This window comes from Helianthus annuus, chromosome 2 (assembly GCF_002127325.2).
Source record: "Helianthus annuus cultivar XRQ/B chromosome 2, HanXRQr2.0-SUNRISE, whole genome shotgun sequence".
NCBI classification, from domain to species: domain Eukaryota; kingdom Viridiplantae; phylum Streptophyta; class Magnoliopsida; order Asterales; family Asteraceae; genus Helianthus; species Helianthus annuus.
Window position 1 is genome coordinate 120,812,220 of NC_035434.2, and position 21,815 is coordinate 120,834,034.

Sequence of the window (21,815 nt, forward strand, 5' to 3'; positions counted from 1 at the left end):
GTATAAGCCTGCGATTGAATGTAAAACAAACTTAAGAAAGAAGGGTGAGAACACCACTAGAAATAGGATGTAGAGTGTCGCGTTGAAACGCGCTACATGAATTAGGATATGGAATTAAGTGTTAGGACCCAACACTTGAAGTTGAATGTAGAAGATTAATACGGGAACGATTCATAAGAAATTACATGGTAAATGATATGGCAGAAGAAAGAAAGGTTCGGAGGAAAATGTTTGAATCTGAGAAATTGATTCAACCATGTAAGAATGAAAGATAATAAATTAAAAGTTCAAATCCGTAAGTGAAGACGGATTAAACAAGTAAGAATAAAAAAAAATTAATTAAGCACCAAACTCAAATAAGTTATACGGGTTAAACGGCGATCGCCATTTGAACCCGGTATATAATGTTCGGTTTGTCAAAGTTTATTACTAATAGGTGAGGGGGTGTTAGTCTAACCTTGAAAGGTCAAACTGCGAAAGTTGGAGAAATAACCAATAAAAAGAAAGGATTGTATGTAAGAAATGGAATGTATGATATATTTTAGCATGTACGTAAGAAAATTGTGAAAGAGGCAATGGGCGAACAAACACCCCGCAGTACGCAGTTATGAAGGGTTATGTGCTAACTGTTCATTTATAGACAAATATGATGGAATTCTTAGTGAGATGTTAGTAATGAAGCTAGTGGAAGGATGCCCACGAGTGGGAGCATATTTCATGAATGAATGAGACCAAGTCTGGTACGGAGGGTACATATAAAGAAGCGGATCAATCCGGCGCACAGATAACCGACTTATGCATTAAAGGCGAGGTTAGTAAAATGTTCAATTCTTGATTAATGATAAGAATCCGTAGATTTATTTGTATGTGTGAACAAAATGAATGGTAGAATAATTATGGTATGGTATACAATGATCGACCTGTAACGGTCAGCGTTAGAAGGTATGAATGTCATTAAGAGGGAGATCTAAAGGCCTTAAATGAAAGTTTGAGCTGAATTAGTTAGATGATCATATGGTGCTCGTACACAACATACCTAGTTGTTATCATAAAGTAGTTCATGCAAGGAACTAATAATAAAGTGTGCGAAGGATTAAAATTAAGGCTAAACTCAAAACTTGTGATTAGTTCAAGTGACAGTAGTAACCGTAGAATGATACCTCATACTCGTATTAAGTATGAAAAAGTAATTAGGAAGTGGGTAGCTTTGTATTAGTACCACAAAATCATTAAATGCTTATAGTATACGTATAATGCTATGCTAAGCCCTCATATGAACAAGAAAATAATTAAGAAGAATGTTAGTAATGGGATGGTAGGGTTTTCTCATGGTTACAATAAGGAATTATATTGTGTATGATACGTGAGTGGAATGAAATAAATCGATTTATTTTTAATTAGCAAATGTATGAATATGTTATGCTTGACTAGAAAGATAGAAACAAGCCGTAAACGTAGGCTTGTACGACCAATAGTATACATTTGGAATAAAATTTCAATGAACGAACCGCTAGTGATAATGTATGCTAGGAACTAGCATTATAAAGTAAAAATGACACTAATAAGAGCTCTGGATCAGATTCTGACTTATATGTGATTATGAAAGTAATTTACTTAATTTAAGAACGAAGGGACAATGTGTACAAATATGTTTATGCATGAATGAAACTTTTGCTAAGATCCCGATTGCATCTATGTGTAGTAGGCATCGTGAATGAATAGATGAAAAAGTAAGGGTAAAATTGGTCTAGTTGGAATAAGAAAGGTTTCGGGGACGAAACCTCTTTTAAGGGGGGTAGACTTGTAACACCCTAAATTTCGTATGATATAAAATAATATTATATTTGTTTTTGTGATGATAAATAACAGAAAAACGGTAACTATTAAATGGTACCGTAAGAAAATGATAGTAAGTTTAAATTATATGTATGTAACTAAGTTAACCAAAGGAAAGGTAACCTAGTTAATGTGAAAAGAAAGAATGTAACATGTATTAAAAGACAAGGGACTAAAAGTGTAAAGGTGTAATGAAAAATTTGTAACACCCCAAAAATATTTATTTCAATTAGGATATAATGTAGAAATAAAAAAAGGGCAGTATTTAAATTTAATAAGTGATTGAAATCAAGGGACTAAAGATGTAAATGCCCAAAAGTTAGTTTACTAAAATGATATATGACAAAAACCCACACACAGTACGTGTGTGGGGTTCTGGTCGATCAACAGAAGGGAGCAAAGGGGATTGAACCCTAGTTTATCAAAAATCCACAAGAATCAAGTGAAATCTTGAGAAAATCGAAAATATAAACAACGAATTCTCAGCTCCTACATCTGTTCTTCGAAGTGGTAAGTTCAATTTTATGATTTAGCAAATTGTAGGAAATGGGTCTTGATCAAATCTGATTTGCATGATATGAAATTTATGAAATTTAGTTAAGATTATGATATAGGATCAGAATCTTGTCTGATTTTTAGCAATTTTGTTGTTTATAGCCAAGACCCAAATTGATGAAAAGTTACTAGGGTTGGAATGATCAAGTTTTGATATATGTGTGTGTGTTGATGAGGAATAACCTTGTCTATGATGTAAAATTATTAGATAATCTGATATAGAGTAAAACTTAATTGATTGATGTTGAATGATTAAAGTAACTAGCTTAGAAATATATGTTAGTTAGATGGGTAAATGTCCTGAAAATGCGAAACCCGCCATGTGTTCAATGAAATGCTTGAATGAACAACTATGTGTAATTTAGAAAATAACGGAACGAAAGTTCAGGGTACTAAACGAATGAACGGATGTGTTAATATAGGCGTAAAGGAAGAGGGCTCAAGTACTAAGAAGTCGGAAGGCTCGCAGGATCGAGGTATGTTTCGTTGCATACAAACCTTATTTATAATTTTGTTTATAATATGATAAACAATCCTTGTTAAAATGTTATGGTGATTAGTAAGTAATTAGCAAATCCCTTGCGGATTTGGTTATGATGAAAGTTATAATAAGCTACGCAAGTCGACCGGTTCTAGTAGAACAAGTCGAGTAAGAATAAGCTACCAACCGTTTTGAACGGGTGGTTTTGAATGCTATGATGAATGCTAAAAGCTTAATCCGTTATGCAGATAGAAAGAAGGATTTATGTTGAAAGCAATTAACCCAATTAAACGGGTCGAAATTGTATGCTTAACTCTCATTAAGAGTGTTTATGCCAAACCCAAGTACTTGGGTAGTCGAATGTGTAAGAAAGATGAAAGCTCATATACGAATGGAACTAAAACGAAGGAATTATGATTTAACAAGTGTGATGACTAACTTTTAAGCCTTGTTGTTGAATGTAGGTAAATCCTCACTTTTGGCGATTTGGAGATTTGGAGCGAGCATGTGTCCATGTCTTGTTATACCAAACGCTTCCGCTAGCTTATTCGCATCTTTTTGGTCCATGACTTGTTATTTTGTCCAACTTTGTTAGTAGTCGTACATTTGTAAAACTTGTTGTCTTCGTTTGTGGTGGTTTTATGTCAAACGGATCGTAGAATGTTATTTAGTGGATCAAGTTAAAAACAGGGGGCATGTTCGTTTTTCGACCGGTCATGCCCAATTTTTGTAAAAATTTTAATTATGTATCAAAGTTGGTACTTTTGATGTCTATTAAATTACTCTAGTAAGTAATTTTATAATTACGGAAAAGCGGACCTTACATAACCTTTTTACAATGCAATTTAGCAGTGATTGAGTCTTTGTAATTCTACAATTACTGCCGGTATGTTGGGGTTTTGTATACAAAATTTGAGTAACGTTAACATTGGACGACGAGTTAGCCAATGCGTAATATGACCCTCTAGTCAGACTTGACACTACTGAATGAGTAATTGGGTAGATATAAACATTGTAATCGCCCTCAATACTGTTTAAATTGAATTAATATTTCTTGATTAAACTGAGATTCATTCACCAGTATTTTCCACTGACAAAACCTTTTTAAAACGCGTTTCAGGTAACACAATGTGAAAGCCAATTAGAAGCCAGCTGGACAGCACTGAAGGCTTGGAAAAGTGGCTATAAAAGTTACCTAAATAAAAGAAAGCATTTATTTCAATAAAGTGGGATTTATCCCTGTAATTCAGTTTGTAATGAAAACTTGGGATTTACCCATGTGTTTAATATTATAAAAATATGGTGGTTTACTCTGATTTCATATTTCCTAACTACGGTCCTGATGAAAATTTCCGCTGCCAAATAAGTAATAACGTGATACCACCGCAACTGGTTCGCGGCCGCCCGTTCCTGGGCAATAGGGATCGGGGGTTGTGACACTTAATCCTTAACAAGATCTTAGGAGGGTTGCTACTTTCATTAATCCTTGATTTTCTGCCGAATACTGACAACTTAAAGATGATTATGGATTTGTATGATCTTATTATATTTAATTTTGGAATAATTTGTCTAACAATATTTCGTAACAATACTTCTCGAGTATTTAACTTCGTATTTCCTTCCCAAGGATGTGGGTATTTTATACATGTACTTTTCGTATTCTCGAAATAATATATTTTCAAGTCTTACTTTAGAATATATATATATATATATATATATATATATATATATATAGAGAGAGAGAGAGAGAGAAAGGTTAACATACTTCACGGATTATCATACTTCACGTAGGAGACAATGGTAAACGTTGGATAAGGGGTATAATGAACATATAATCACGCATGGGACCACATAATCACGCATGGGACCACATAATCACGCACGTTATTTTGGTCAAAAAAATAATTACGCATGTTATATATTTCGTGAAATACGTTAATGTACGTTAAGGCGTGAAGTACATTATTCTTTCTCTCTCTCTCTCTCTCTCTATATATATATATATATATACACTTATTTGTCAAAAATAGTGTATTCCAAGAAAATATATATTTTTCCCAAAAATCATATATCTTCTAAATACTAGGAAAATATATTTTTATCTCCCAAAAATAATATATTTTCTTTTGTCGAAAATATGATATAACTTGGTAATATGTACAAAAATCATATTTTCACTTCTTTCTTTTCCAAAATAATATTTACCAAAAATGTATTTGTAACGGTATTCTTCGGAATATTTCGTAAGTTACGTCTTTGCGTTCTATTCCACAATATTAAGTGTGTAACTTATATATTTATTCCTTGTAATCTTTGGTATTATTTTGGAGTTGTAAGTTCTTGGTATTTGTAAGTTATATTATTTTACCCTAAAATAATACGACTATTCCACAAAGTATACACATATTCACACAATTGTCTTTAATACAAAATATATATTCTAAATATATATTTATCCATTTTTATTTACAAAAACCAACCTCCAATACTTGTATTCTTGTAAGAAAATTTATGGAAAAGTTTACATTGAAAAACATAGTTTAAAACATTCTTGTAAATACTTGTTTAGAAAATATTTTCTAAGTGTTTGTATTTTTAGAAAATTTTGCCATAGTTTCCTTTGAAAATAGAGGTGTCCATGCTATTTAGCATATCATTTTCTTTTCAAAATCAACACACAATAATCAACAATCAGCCCTAAACAATATTATACTTACCAAGTGCGAAAACTAGCTATCTACATAAAGATCATGAACTTGAGTTTTCGTAAAAACTTGTAGTAACTTGGTGGTATGTCTAGTAGCCTTAGTTACCCTCCAAAATATATTTGCTTCTTGATAAACTTCATTCTTGAAAGTTTTAGATGTTTATAACTTGTAAACATATTTTACAAAAATGTTTATTTATTAGATCTTCTTGTTTCGTAAGTGTTTCTACACCTATTTTATCACTAAAAATAGTGTAAGTTTAAGTAAAAACCATGATCTTTCAAAAATCATCTTTTGAACTTGGTTCTTTTAGAGAAATTATTCATAAGTCTTGGATCTATAAGTTTACTAGCTTACTTTGTTTATTATTTTTCAAGAAATCTCTTTATTCATCAAGTTCATGTTCATGCAAGAAGATGATCATCTTATGTTGTCTCATAATCATCCTCTCACTTGCTAGATTATGTGTTTAATCACCATCTAGCAAGCTTCATGTGATGATTAACATCATCATCTCAAGAAATCAACAAGCAAGCATTATCCATACACTAAACAACCCTATTTCATAAAGATTTCATCATATTTAAGCTTTTTGTTCAAGATTCATGTATGTGTCTTTTAGTGATCTTGTGATATACAACATGTTACATCTTTTAACCAACTAAGATGGAAGTAAACAAGGGTTATGAGAGATCTTACTACTAGCTCTAAGCTAGGGAAGAAAAAAGATGAATATGGAGTGAATAAAAGCTTGTGATGGAGGTCCTTCAAGTTCCGTGAGCACCTTCTGTCACGACCCCCGACCCCATCCTAGCCGAAATCGGAAGCCGCGAGTAGTCCAGTGGTACCGGTGATTATTTTGAAAAACATTGCAGCGGAAATTTCATCAGGACCGTGAGTTAGGAAAATATCAGAGTTTAGAAACACCGGATTTTATTTAAATAGATGGAATAAATTTCATGTTTTACAAAGGTAGCTTTTAGTAAAAACAATATTTCTTAATTTGATTTAATTAATAAAATAAGCCACTTTGTTGGAACCTGAAGGTTTATTCATGTAGGTTAACAGTGTTTAGGGGTTGATTTTGTAATTAGTTTGTTTATGTTTTGGGTTAAACACTTGTGGGTTGGGCTAGAATGATAGTGACATGGGCCTAGGTTTCGGCTTGCATGTTTAGTATTTAAACACCCTTAATCTATTGATTAAGGGTTGTTGATCAATAGTAGAAGGCAGGCGACATCAATCAAGTGGAACCGAGTTCCATCCGATCTTGTATCAGTCATCGTTCAGTTGAATGCAAGTTTCGGTTTGATTCATCTTTATTATTTATTATTTGATCTTTATATTGTTTCTTGAATCACCTTGTGTTTGGTTTCCGCACTCTCACAAGGTTAGATTGATATCATTGTGATCCTCACGGGTTTTACAATTGGTATCAGAGCCATTGAAGCCATTCAAGGGCTCGGTTTTGATATCAATCGGATTCAAGAAGTTTCATATATTACTGATCCGGTTTGTTGAAGTGTGTTTGCAGATCTGTTCATCGACTGTTCTTAAAGTTTCATTGAAAAATCACTGATTTTGGTTCTGTTGATTTCAGCATTGGTGTTTGCTGATTTTTCGGGATTTCGGTGCAACAGATTCAAAGATTACAATATCTTTGAATTTTGGAATTTGCTGAAAAGTCGGGATTGCGAGTAAACAGTTCTTATCACTTTTGTTTTGCAGGTTACGACTCGCAATCTCTTAGTTGCGGTTCATCACGTTTCAGTTACGACTCGCAATCAATCTCGATTTCGGTTCATCTTGCCCAGTTACGACTCGCAATCAGCTGTTTGACCTTCACTCGCAACCGTGGTTTCGGCTCATCCTGTTTTGTTACGACTCGCAACCACTTCGGTTACGACTCGCATCCACAGTTTGACTTGACTCGCAACCATTGTCATTACGACTCGCAATCAACAGAAGTTTTTGACTCGCAACCTCGTTTCGACTCGCAACGACACATTGTGACGGACATTTGGACTGTTGACTTTGGACTAAATAAAATTAATTAATTAATTAATTGATTAATTAGCAATGTCAACCACCAACAGTGAATTGTCTACCCTAACTCAGCAACAAGAACTTGATTCAAAGCTTGGGACCACATCACGCATTCCTAGGCTAACTGATGCCAACGACTTTCCCGAGTGGAAGTGGCGTTTTGAACAGCATCTTAAGGTTAAAGATTACAAGCTATGGCGCAGCATCTTGAGGGGACCTAGGGAAATTATGATGGAAAGTCCTACAGAACCTGATGTTAAAATAAAGAAGCCGCGAGAACAATACACTGAAGATGATTTGCTTATTGTTGAAGAAGATGATCGAGCTTTCTCTTACTTGACCATGGGTTTGGGTCCTAATATTGCCATGGGTTTTCGCACCTGCAAATCTGCCAAGGAATTGTGGGACTCTCTGGTAGAAGTGTATGAAGGTAATGAAGACATGAAAGAAAGTCGAAGGAACTTGCTGCAACAAAACTTCAACAACTTCAACCATATCTATGGTGAGACGGTGGATAATCAGATTCAAAGGTTTGTTAAACTGGTAACTCAAATGCAAATGGAAGAAATTCATACCACAAACGCCTCCACCAACAGACAACTTCTCAATGCTTTGCCCAAGAGTTGGGATCATCATGTTGCTATGATCAAGAAGACCAAAGATCTTGCAAGATGCACCCTGTCTGAGATGATCTCGCATATCAAAGCTTGTGAATTGGATGACAAGCAGAGAGAGACTAACTACAAGAACAGCATGCTGGCTGCCGGTTTCTCAATAGCTCCAACCACGTCTAGCGACAGCAACACAGCTCTTCTATCACAAGGAGGATTTCAGATGTTTCGCAATAATTCCTCTGTCTCTCAATCTGGATCCTCAAATCAAATCGTCTCTACAGCTTCTCCAGCTTCAGTTCAAAATGCTGGAAAGGCATCTGCTGCTGCCTCTGCTTCTGCTCACTCTACGAACAATGAGATGATGGCATTCTTCGCAAGTCAGACAAAGGAAAAGCTAGACATAGCAGCTTCTGTAATCAACTGTTTGAATGCTTTTCTTGCAGGGAAGCTTGATCCACCAAAGTGGAGTCAAGATGATTTGTCGCAGATTCATCCAGATGATGTTGAAGAAATGGATATCACCTGGCAAATGGCAATGGCGGCATTCAGAGCTCAAAAGTTTGTGAAGAGAACGGGTAAAAACAGGTGGGGTAACGCTTGGAATGGAGCTTCCAAGGTGCCCTTCAATCTTCGCTGTTTCAACTGTCATGAGGAAGGACACTATGCTAGGAACTGCCCGAAGCCACCCATGAACAGAGATCAGAATCCTACAACTCCTGCACAACCAGCTACTCCTAATCGAGAAAGGGCTCTTGTGTCCACTACAAGTATAGCAGATGCAGCTGCCTCTGGAAGTCCACAGCCGCAGGGATTAGCACAAGCGCTGGTGGTGCAGCCAAATGTCAACTTTGACTGGTCTTCTGAGATTGAGCGTCTGAACATATCAGCTCCAGATAATCAAGCTGCAACTTCTAACATTGCTTTCATGACCTCAAACGAGCATGACCCTGAGCCACAGGAAGAGACTGCTGCTGACGATTTCGCTTTCATGACTCAAATCCTGTCAGCACCTGTCAAAGGTCTCACCAAAGAAGAGGTAATTTCAGTTTTCTGCACTCCTGAATGTAGGGAACGTGTTGAGGCTTATAGAATACACAACGCTGAGCTAATCGAAGATTACAATGAAATTAAAAGAAAAAATTTCACTTTAACGAAAAATGAAAAACTTTTCAAAGAGAAAGTCGAAGCTCAGCGTAAGGACATCGTTCAACTAAAGGACGATGTCAGTGTAGCTAAAGCCCAACTCATGATAGTCAAAGAAAAATTATGTGAAGTAACTAAGGAACTGGAGAATGTAAGAGACAAATATCAAATCAATCAATTAAACATCAAGAAATTTGATTCCTCCAGTAAGTTAGTAAAAAATCTGTGTGAGGAACAATTGGCTTACTCTAAAAAGAAAGGGTCGGGTTTGGGTTACAATCAGACTCCTCCTCCATACAATAACAATTACACTTATTTGCCAATGTCTGAGGAGGAGATCTTAAATGAAAGCAAAATGACTTATGGCTCATCTAGCAAATCGTCTGTTCACAACAAACCTGTTGAGCCACAAAAGTCCTCGCCTTTAAAGTTTATTCCTAAAGGCACAATTGATCCTAACATCTCGTTGTCATGTGCAGATGATAGCTCAGAAGTAAGATGTGATGATGTTCATGGGAGTGAACCAGTTATTGTTTCAAACGTTTCTGAACCTTATTTTGAACATTATTCTGAACCAACAGAGTCTGACATTGCTTTTACTAATTCTTTGTTTGCGTCGTTTTCTGCGTTTGTTTCGTCTTGTGAGCCTGCTGTTTTGGGCAAAACTGATAATGTTTGTGTGGATGATTTGAACAATATTTGTGGTGATGATTGTTTTTCAGCTAATGTTTGTGATGATAACATATCAAATGTTTCAGCTTGTGATAATGTTACAGGTGCGGTCCCCAAGGATGCATTCAGTGAAACCACTGAAACTATTTCTCAAGAAAATCAAGTGTATCCTGATTCTTCTTCTGAACCTGTCTCAGTGGGTGTCCCTAATGTTGAATCTAGTGGGACCCCATTGGAAACCGAATTACCAAATGAATCAGAACCTGTGTCAAAAAGTAAATGCTCTGAGGAAATGCATGTTGATGAAACTTCTTCAGGATCAGAAAGTGAACCTGAATCAGTTTCACTCGAGAAATGCATTAAGGAAGTGCATGTTGATGAAACTTCTTCAGGATCAGAAAGTGAACCTGAATCAGTTTCACTCGAGAAATGCATTAAGGAAGAGCATACTGTTGAAACTTCTTCTTGTTCGGAAAGTGAACCTGAATCAGTTTCAGATGATAAATGTGTTGATAAAACACATTTGGATGAAGCTCATACATGTTCAAATTCGGAATCAAGAGTAAGTGAAAAGGAAAAGGGGGTTGGTAAAAGGGTGAAATCATCAGCAGAAAAGTTGATTAAAGAAAAACCACAAATCAAACATGGTCAGAAAACTAAAACGTTGAATCACATGAAATCGAACAAGCAGAGACCTAATGTCAAAAATGTTCAAAATGTGAAGCGTCAAACTTGTTTTAACTGTGGCATTGCCGGCCACATTGCCAGAAATTGTGGTAAACTCCCAAGGACACCAGACAAGAAACCATCAGGGCGAAATCAGAAAGTTACGTCTAATCGATCTAAATGTTCGGAGTCTATGAAGTCTGCTCGGACTAAGACGATGAAGAGCAAAGATCATCATAGGACTAGACCTTCTGATCAGGATTGGAATGCAGCCAAACGCCATAATCAGAACCGACAAACAAATTTTCAGCGTAATCAGAGAAATTATTTTGGTAACGGTTTTGAAAGTTTAAATTCTAACTGGTCAAGACAGTTTTGGAAACCTAAGGTCAATGGCATGCAATCCAATCAAATGAAGTCATATCATCAAAAGGCCGCACACAGAAATGTTTCAAAATTTCTAAACAAAGAGAATTTAGTGTGGCAAAGAGTAACGTATTTCGATGCTCAAGGGAAACCCAGATCCACTATGGGCTGGGTTCCTAAATCTAACTAATCCCGCTACTCGTGCAGGAACAGCTGTGGAGGACTACCGTGCGCCTCTGGTACATGGATAGTGGCTGTTCCAGGCACATGACAGGAGACTTATCCCAACTTGTGAATGTCAAAGAATTTAATGGTGGATATGTCTCATTTGCGGGAGGTGAATCTGGCAGAATCACTTTGAAAGGAACTGTTCAAAACGGTGTTCTCAGCTTTGAAAATGTCAATTATGTTCCAGAACTGAAACACAATCTGTTGAGCATTTCGCAGATTTGTGATAGAGGGAATTCAGTTCATTTTACGAAGAAGGGATGTCATGTTCTGAAGCCTGGGATCGTTATTCCAGAAGACTGGTTCTTGATGACTGCTGAAAGAAAAGGAAACGCTTACGTCATTGATATGAACAAGAAGCCGTGTGAAGAGATCACCTGCTTATTCTCGAAGATTTCAGAGCATGATGGTTTATTGTGGCACCGTCGACTCGGACACGTGAATATGAAAAATCTGAATCGTCTAGCTAAAGGTCAATTGGTACGAGATCTTCCGATCAAGGATTTCATGTTGGTGGAGAAGTGTGTTGCTTGTGCGAAAGGGAAGGCTCATCGAAAACCTCACAAGTCTAAACCAGTACCCTCGACAAAAGCTGTACTCGAACTACTTCACATGGATCTTTTTGGTCCAGTGAATGTGCTGAGTATCGGGAAGAAAGCCTACTGTCTAGTAATCGTCGATGATTACTCTCGCTACACTTGGGTGTATTTTCTCAGTCACAAAAATGAAACTGCTGCACTGGTGAAACAATTCATTACATTGGCTGAAAATCAAGTGAGTACTAAGGTGAAGGTTATTCGATCAGACAATGGGACAGAATTCAAGAATGTTACTTTGGATACGTTCTGCAGTGAAAAGGGAATTGATCGACAGTTCAGTGCGCCTCGCACTCCACAACAGAATGGAGTGGCTGAAAGAAGGAATCGTACTCTAATTGAGGCAGCACGTACCATGCTGGCTGATTCAAAGCTTCCTAGCTTCTTTTGGGCCGAAGCTGTTAGCACGGCTTGTTATATCCAGAATCATGCTTTAGTTAATAAACGTCACATGAAAACCCCTTATGAGATTCTGGAAGGACATAAACCTTCGGTTTCACACTTTCGTATTTTTGGTTGTCCATGTGTATTATTACTAATGGACTCAAATGGAAAGTTTGAAGTCAAAGGTGACGAATGTTACTTTGTTGGATATGCTAAAGGCTCTGCTTATAGGGTATACAACAAAGTAACTAGGAAAGTCGTTGAGTCGTGCAACATCGAATGGCTTGAAGAGAATGCTACGGACGCTAGAGTCGGTCCAGATTGGTTATATGATTATTCTGCTCTGTTTAAATCATTTAACATTTTGTCAAGTGATGTTTCAGTTGCAGGTGAATCAGTTCCAAAACAACCATTGTCGTTTGAAGATACAGAGGACGAAGTACAGATGGAAGAAATTGTGAAGCATCATACTGTTGATCCACCGGGAATGGTGTTCACGCAACATCCTACACCGACACCGATGGTCAATCAATCCCCTGAAGGTGCATCAACCAGTGACTCTGCAATGTTTCCTGATCCAATCCCTGAGGATTGTACAGTCACTTCTCCTGTAATTCACACTACAAGTGCACCTGATGAGGGGGAGTGTAGCAACACCACCACTGAAGAGGAGACGGTACCAGATTTGGCCATACCGACGAGCGTTCAACGAAATCACCCAATCGAAAATGTGATTGGTCCTGTAAATGCAGGAATTTTGACCAGGAGTCAATCAGGGACCATTAACACTTGCTTATATTCTAGTTATCTTTCTCAAATCGAACCTAAAACCATTGATATAGCTTTGCAGGAACCTGGCTGGGTAGATGCTATGCACGAAGAGCTGAACCAGTTTGAAAAACTTGGAGTATGGAAGCTTGTCAAGTTGCCAGCAGGAAAGCGTAAGCTTGGAACTAGATGGGTATTTCGAAACAAGCAGGATTCTGCAGGAGTCATCGTTCGAAACAAAGCAAGACTGGTGGTTCAGGGATTTAGGCAAATCGAAGGACTGGATTATGATGAAGTATATGCACCGGTTGCACGACTTGAAGCCATCCGGATCTTTTTGGCGTACGCGTCATACATGGGATTCACTGTTTATCAGATGGATGTCAAGACCGCGTTTCTCTATGGAGATGTGAAGGAAGAAATTTTCGTCGAGCAACCGCCAGGATTCGTGCATCCAGATCATCCTGATTATGCCTACAAGTTAGACAAGGCACTGTATGGGTTACACCAGGCTCCTCGTGCTTGGTATGCCACCCTAACAGAACATCTGTTGGCTCATGGATATACACGTGGCACTATTGACCAGACTCTGTTCATCAAGAGGGTAGGCAGTGATCAAATCTTGGTTCAAATCTACGTTGATGATATTATTTTCGGATCAACAAGCGAGGATCTATGCAAGGAATTCGAGAAAGTTATGAAGAAAAAGTTTGAAATGAGTGCTCTGGGGGAGATGACTCTGTTTTTGGGCCTTCAAGTCAAGCAGAGTTCGCAAGGAATTCTGATTCATCAAGGGAAGTATGTGGATGATGTGCTGGCAAAGTTCAAGTTCACGGATGCAAAGCCTGCTGAGACACCTATGGCTGAGAGACCATTGTTGACTGAAGATGAAGAAGGAGAGTCTGTAAATCAACGTCAATATAGGTCAATGATTGGGTCATTGATGTATCTCACAGCTAGCCGTCCGGACATCATGTTCGCTGTTTGCAACTGTGCACGCTATCAGGCTAATCCTAAAACTTCTCATCTTATTGCTGTTAAACGGATCTTTCGGTATCTAAAAGGCCGACCTCGGTTTGGTCTGTGGTATCCGAGAGATTCCAATTTTGACTTGTTTGCTTTCTCTGACAGCAATTTTGGAGGTACTGACAGTGACAGGAAATCCACTTCTGCGGGATGTCAATTTTTGGGTGATCGGCTCATTTCTTGGCAGTGCAAGAAACAACAAACGGTGGCGATATCCACAGCTGAAGCTGAGTATGTTGCTGCTTCTGCTTCTTGTTCTCAAGTGGTGTGGATGCAACATCAATTGCAGGATTATGGTTTGACATATCTTAACACTACTATTTACTGCGATAATGATGCTGCAATACAAATTGTTAGAAATCCTGTTTTTCACTCCAAAACCAAGCACATTGATATTAAAGTTCATTTCATTCGAGACTGTTTTGACAGAGGTCTGATTACGCTTGAACAAATCGACACAGATGCAAATGCTGCCGATTTGTTCACTAAACCTGTCAGCAGCTCGAAATTCAGAGTGCTTGTGGATTTTCTGAAAATGATCCGTTTTACTGATTGAGCATATTTTGTTTTGTTTTGTTTTTCGTAGGTAAATTTGTTTATAAAGTTTTCTATTCTTAGGTAGTTTTTATTTATGCACAAATTTAGGGGGAGGAAAATCGAAAAATACAAAAACATTAAAAAAAAATCGAAAAAAAAATCGAAAAATACAAAAACATTGAAAAAATCGAAAAATACAAAAAGAGTTTCAAAAGGAAGTATGGCTGGACTGGGAAATGAAATGAATTTTCACTTTATGGTCAAGGGCTGACTCATGTAAGACCAGTATCGAAATTGTTTGACTCTAGTATGATGTGTTGGTAGGCTCTATCCTTAAGATTGGAAACAATAGCTGTTTCTGTTCAGAACTAAACCAGTACATGACCTCAGAAAAGAAAATCACTTGGAATTAGCTCATGTCTATTTGAATGTTTGTATGCTTTTCCCGATACACACAATTTTGGTCTGATTCTGAAATCTTATCTGAAAAAGTCGTGTACCTCCTCTGCTGCATCCAGATACATGCTGACCTGGAGGTGCTAGGCAACGTCAGCTTCTGCTGCATCCAGATACATGCTGACCTAGCTGTACGTTGTCGATCTGTAGATCAATTAACACCCGAAAGAGGCCCTCTAGTGCCCAAAAGAAACCCAATAAACCTATATCAAATTGAGAAAACTCATTTGATCTGTATATTATATCTTCTCATTCTAAGATCTATTCTGTTCTTTTCTCAACCTATTCCCAGTTAAGATTTCAGAAATTTGGATTGGGCTTGTGAAATATGTGGTAGGGAAACTGCTTGCATGATAGAGTGAGCTGTGCATAATTCCGGGATTTGATTAGTATTTGCTTGGGTGCTCATTATTAAAAATATCAAAACATGATAAAAGGAGATACAGGCAGTTATATGGAAAAGATCTAGGGAGATGAGTTTAAGAGGACAAATATACTGGCAATCGTCTAGATCATTCTCTAGTAGATCAGTGTTGATAAGTGAAGTCATGCCCGAGACCCTGTGATTTGATCCCTGAGCATCTATGCAAATTTCCTGATTTATTTTTGTAAATAATATTTTATTATTTATTTTTGTTTTAGGTTTTGTTTTGCAAAATAATGCTCAATGGGTTTGATGGGTTATTATTTAAAAATCAGTTTCTTAATTGGGTTGTTTAAATCAGTTTGTTGAAAATATTTATTGAGCACAAGTCCATCAGGCCCAAGCCCAATAGACTTGGCCCATGGGAAACAGTGGTCATATAAAAGGCTGATTACGAGTCATAACCTCATTATTCACTCGCAATCTACTCTGAATTCTCTCTCAACAATTCCAGCCGTAATCAGATTCCGACTCAAATTCCGGTTGCGACTCGCAATCAAGTTAGATCATCAACAGGTAAATGTGACGTCATTCTTCAAGATTTTGCAGGATTGTTGAAGATTCCGGCGAATCTATGAAGATTCCGATGAAGATTTGATGTTTCCGATGAATTTTCCGATGACATGTTGAAGTTTCCGATGAAGTTTCCAGTCGCAATCAAGAACAACAGGACTCGAAACCAATGATTACGACTCGCAATCTCGAGATTGCGACTCATGGTTGCGACTCATTTTGGCCTGTTGCGACTCATGGTTGCGACTCGCAATCTCATGGTTGCGACTCAGTTATCCTGGTTGCGACTCATGGTTTCGACTCGAAACCTTGGGTTGCGACTCATGATTACGAGTGAACAGTAACAGTGTTTGTTTTATTTTTAATTTTTATCACTGTGCTATTGGAAACTTATACGTTTTGTGTGATGTGCAGAAAATGGACCTAAAGTTTATTGCTTCTCACAATCAAGTTGCGTATTTGGCACCTCCACCTGTAAAGCACAAGCAGTTGTACACGTCTTTGATTAAAGGCTTAAATACTTGCCGTATTGTTCACGCTCTTCGAGACAATCCGGTTGTGTATGAAAGTCTTATACGAGATTTCTGGAAGACTGCAAAGGTGGAAATTGTTGAAGGAAAGGGAGCGATAACTGCTGAGATCGACGGAACGAAGATTGTTGTGACAGAGCAGGTTATCAGGGAAGTGTTGCAGTTTAATGATCAAGAAACGGATCCAATCGAGCTTGCTGCTGGAGCGATTGAAGCTATCTTGCCACGTCTAAGCTATGAAGGAAGATTTCCTCCCCTGGTCAAAAAGTTTGTTCATCCATACTGGCGTTTGTTATTGCACATGTTCCTATTGTGCATGACAGAGAACCGAGGGGGAATTGATCAACTAAACTCAACGCAGACGGCTGCATTGATTTGCGTGATTACAAATGAGCCGTTCAACTATTCACGATACATTCTAGAAGCAATGAAAAGGAATGCTATTGGGCTACGAAAGGATAAGTTTTTGATGTATCCTAGATTTGTGCAGATGATTCTGAATGCTCGTTATCCTGAATTGAGGAGATCGGGTAACACGCTGGAGTTAAAGCCCATGGGTCCTTCCTGTTTTGGTACCCTTACAACAAAGAAAGGAACAGAGAAGAAGTTTGAGGGTTTGATTGAGTTAGAGAAGTTCGGTCAGTTTGCAGAGACTGAAAATGTTGTTGAGAATCCAGTCAGGGCACAAGCCGTACCTGCACGTGCCATAGTTGCTGAAGAACATGACATTCAAAGGAGTACTGAAAATGAGCCAGAGCCAGAGCGTATCACTATTAACTCTGACGATGAAGGTGTTGAGATTGCATGTGATTCTGATGATGATGACTTTGAACTTCCTCCTGAAGTCAATGCTGATGCTGTTTCTACTGTTAATCCGGTGATTTCTGCAGAGAACTTGGCTCTGTTGTTAAAGAAAGTGGCTGACACGATGGGTAATCCTCCTACCAATCTGTCAGTGTCTACTGAAGAGCCTGAAGAAAGCCCAAGGGATTCCGATGATATTCCGCTAAAAAGGAAAAGACGGGATCCGAGACCCGGAATGTTTATTGAACAAAGCAAAGATCAATCCGTAACTGTTGCTGATGATGCTGAAGGTTTATATAAGTTTGATTTCGAAACAAATGTTGATGACACCACCACTACTACAGATAGTTTCTTTGAGTCTGATGCTGGAATTCAAGGTGATGATACAGTTATGGCAAATGTTGAAGCTCAAAATGAAGCTGTGCCTCATGTTGAAGTTCAAACTGAAGCTGTACCTAATGTTGAAGCTCACACTGAAGCTGGGCCTTCTGAAACTGTTAGTGCTGGACCTTCTGGTACTATTCATGAAGAACCGGGCAGTTCAAGTGGTAAACGGCCTATTGAACCACTCAGAATGCCTTTCGACAGTGATTCCAGTGATGATGATGAGTTTATAAGTATGAGAGAAATGAAGAAACGCTTGGTTGTGCTTGAACAAGATTCTATTCATAAAGATGCGAAGATCATACAACTTGAAGATACCATTGTGAAGAAAGATCAACAGATTGAGCAACTGCAGGGAGATGTTGGTCTATTGTTCAATATTGTTTATGATCTGCGAGGCAAGCTTGAAAAGAAATTTGGTCAAGAGTTTTCTGATCCCACTGATGTAGAGAACAGAAAGAAAGCTTTTGAGAAAGATAATGCTGAAAAGGCTGCTGCTATGGAAAAGTACTTTGAAAGGGTTACTGATCCAGAAGCAGAGAAAGCGAAAGCAGAGAGGTTGAAGAAGAAGAGAGAGTTTGTAATTCTGAAGAACAAAAATGCAAATCCTGATGATGAAGATGCACGTGCTACACATCATTTGATGGATGTTGGTGAAACTCTCTACGACAAGAAAGGGAATCGATCTGGTGTTGTTAGCTGGGGTTATGATCATGATCGTAACAGGTGGTGGATTAAGAGAAAAGTTGGACCGGTTGAATGGTACAAGCGTTCAGGGCAATTTCAGTCATTCACTAAGGTAGATTTAACAGATTTGGTCAATAAACCTTATGTGGATGATAAGCTTAATGGACCTGGTCATATGTTCTTCGAGAGATTGAAAAGGGAAGTTGCAAAAGGTTTTCCCTCGATGCGTACAGCAGATACCACTGTTAAACCAGCGAAAGGAATCAGGGATCCATATACAAACAAGCGGATGAAGATAGTGCACTGGCCCGCTACTGACAAAGAAAAGACAATTCCTTTGGTAAGAAAGATTCCGAAAGGGGCGCTGAAGACAATGCACTTTTGGGCGTATAATGAACGTCTTGGTCAAGCTGTGATTGTTTGTGATGGAGATGAAAGCTACTGTTTGGTCGATCAGATTGATTTATTGAATCTTGCAGTTGAAGATATTGAAGTACTGGCAAGCAACCAAATCAGAGCCACTGAAAAGTATGAAGAAATTGCTAAGGGGTGGACGTCTGCAGTAGCCTCTGTTATGCATATTCATAAGCGGGGATTTGGTGGATACAAGGATAATATGAGTGGTGGTCATCAAGGCAGCTGAAGACAGAAGAACCTGCATGCATAAACCTAGGGGGAGATTGTTGGAACCTGAAGGTTTATTCATGTAGGTTAACAGTGTTTAGGGGTTGATTTTGTAATTAGTTTGTTTATGTTTTGGGTTAAACACTTGTGGGTTGGGCTAGAATGATAGTGACATGGGCCTAGGTTTCGGCTTGCATGTTTAGTATTTAAACACCCTTAATCTATTGATTAAGGGTTGTTGATCAATAGTAGAAGGCAGGCGACATCAATCAAGTGGAACCGAGTTCCATCCGATCTTGTATCAGTCATCGTTCAGTTGAATGCAAGTTTCGGTTTGATTCATCTTTATTATTTATTATTTGATCTTTATATTGTTTCTTGAATCACCTTGTGTTTGGTTTCCGCACTCTCACAAGGTTAGATTGATATCATTGTGATCCTCACGGGTTTTACACACTTCTTGAAGTCTTTCAGTGTTGGTTCCACTCCTTACTCCCATCTACTGTAATTACCTGAAACGCGTTTTAAAAAGGTTTTGTCAGCGGGAAATACTGAGTGAATCATTCTATTTACGGAAAACGACATTTGTTATAATTCACAGTATTAAGAGTTTTTACATATGTTTATTATCAACCAACTACCCACAGTATTTGTCACTCGACCGGATCTGTGACTGTGGTCATATCACTATTGGCTGCCCCAATGAATGACGTATATCACTTAATTTTAGGTTCGCCCACCTAACGTGATTAAAACTGTAGTAATGAGCACAATACCCCACATACTGGCTGTAATTTGGTGATTACATAAACTTAATCACTGTAATTATAACTTCTGGAAAATAATTTGGAGTATTGTAGAACAGTTGATAAAAAGAGAATGACTCACAAATCAGCATGCAGGATTGAGTTAACAAACTTCTTGATTCTATTTCTTCCGATAATTAAGCATGCACTTTATTATTCTGGATCTTCTGATGATTTAATTGTTTGTTTGATTGTAAGGGTGTAGTTGGGAGTATTCTTGGTAATTAAATACATAGTTTAACAGAATGGAATACGTATTGGTGTAAAACCCAAATCAAACCTTAACGGTAGTCATGAGATTCGAACCTTAACGAATTTCACAAAAACCGGGTTAATGATCAATACAGCTTTTACGATAACTCACGAGATCAAATTCTCACAACGAACGACAAAGTGCGATACTTAAACATTCATCGAATTAACGACGAACGACAAAGTATAACCCTAATATGGGCGGCACTTAAACATCCATTGGATATATTGATCGGTCGGAAAATGAATCGTAATAGTGATTGAGTGATTATTGGTTAGAACACCAACGTATAGAGAGAAGAAGAAAAGAAATGAGGAAAAAAAAATGAATCCTAAGCTTCTTATTTATAGCAAGCAAGCAAGCACCTCAAACATATTTCTGGTCGATGTGGGATAGGTTGACGTGCCTACCTACCTGCTTGACATGCTAGCTAACTTGCTTATATATATTAATTCAACTGCTTCACTCGTTTTTCTTGTATAACTTTTAAAATATGATGTTTTATAAAACGACGAATATGTCTTTAGAACGAGCATATTTTTATCTACTTTTTAACCTAAGTTTCATTAAAAACGGAGTAAGGAAAAAAAATAATATATTTAATTATTAATATTAAACGTTCTTATACGACCCCATATATATCTATTTTTAATAAACCTTACTTAGCTTAATTAATCTTGTTAGCTTAATTAATATTGATTAACTGATTAATTAATCATACTAAACTTAATTAGGGTTTCCTTATTGCATAATTATCATACTAAATATTAATTTTAGTGAGAGTCGTTACAACCGAGCTTCCTAAAACACGGTGTAACACCTTGAGATGACCTTGGATTGCATGCACTTGGAATGAAAATAATGGTGGTGGTGGGGGTTACTGTAACAACTCTCACTAAAATTAATACTTAGTATGATAATTATCCAATAAGGAAACCCTAAGTAAGACACCCAAGTGATTCTGCATAAACCCTAAAATTTCCAGAATGATCGGAATCAGGATCAGGGCCCCTAAAACTCAAGGGGGGTTTAAACCTAATGGACGATTATCCTAAAAACGCGTTGCCTAAATCTGATTGGTCGAATCTGTTGATTCAACATAGCTAGTCCCATGCGTGGCAACCCTATAGTCGGTTCCAACCCTTTACGGACCGTAAAGGGTTAGGCTTACGGTCCGTAAGCAGGAGCAAATTCGTGTATAAATAGCAGGCTTCGGGACTTGCTTCTGGGCACAAAAACGACGCTCAAATTCCAAATTGACGTCGAGTTATACTTCTTCTACTACTCAAACACACACCTCGAAACGCTGCCGCAATCAGGGTATTAACTCAATCGCTGTTCAATTCTTTTCTTTCCGTCAAGCTTTTATAGCTCGGGATTTTACCCTCTAAATCCCTAAACTCTGCCCGTTATTAGGGTAATAACTCTAATCACTGGTACGATACTTTATCCGATCGAATATAACTATCCAACATTGTCTGAGTGCTGCTCAAATTGAGTTATACTTTGTTATTCATTGAGATTTCGACTTGAATGTTTGAGTGCTGTCCAAACTCGGGCTATACTCTGTCATTCGTTGTGAATCCGCTGAATTATTAAGTATTGCACTTGTAAATCGTTGTGAGGGTTTTATCTCGTGATTATCGTTAAAGTTGAATTGAGTTAATACACTAATACGAGTTCTTGTGTCTAGAAATTAGAACTCATA

The 21,815-nt window shown here is 37.7% G+C and overlaps 1 protein-coding gene and 1 long non-coding RNA gene across 2 annotated transcripts; both read left to right on the plus strand.

Annotated features, from left to right (window-relative positions):
- Positions 1-2,208: 2,208 nt before the first annotated feature.
- Positions 2,209-3,538, plus strand: LOC110905630. Its single transcript, XR_002573295.2, has 3 exons — positions 2,209-2,346; positions 2,814-2,867; positions 3,337-3,538. It is a non-coding gene; the product is annotated as an uncharacterized LOC110905630 (long non-coding RNA).
- A 5,356-nt stretch (positions 3,539-8,894) lies between these two features.
- Positions 8,895-9,934, plus strand: LOC118487164. Its single transcript, XM_035983732.1, has 2 exons — positions 8,895-9,276; positions 9,863-9,934. Exons 1-2 carry the CDS (start codon positions 8,929-8,931, stop codon positions 9,878-9,880), a joined length of 366 nt encoding a protein of 121 aa, XP_035839625.1. The 5' UTR covers positions 8,895-8,928; the 3' UTR covers positions 9,881-9,934.
- The last annotated feature ends 11,881 nt before the right edge of the window (positions 9,935-21,815 follow it).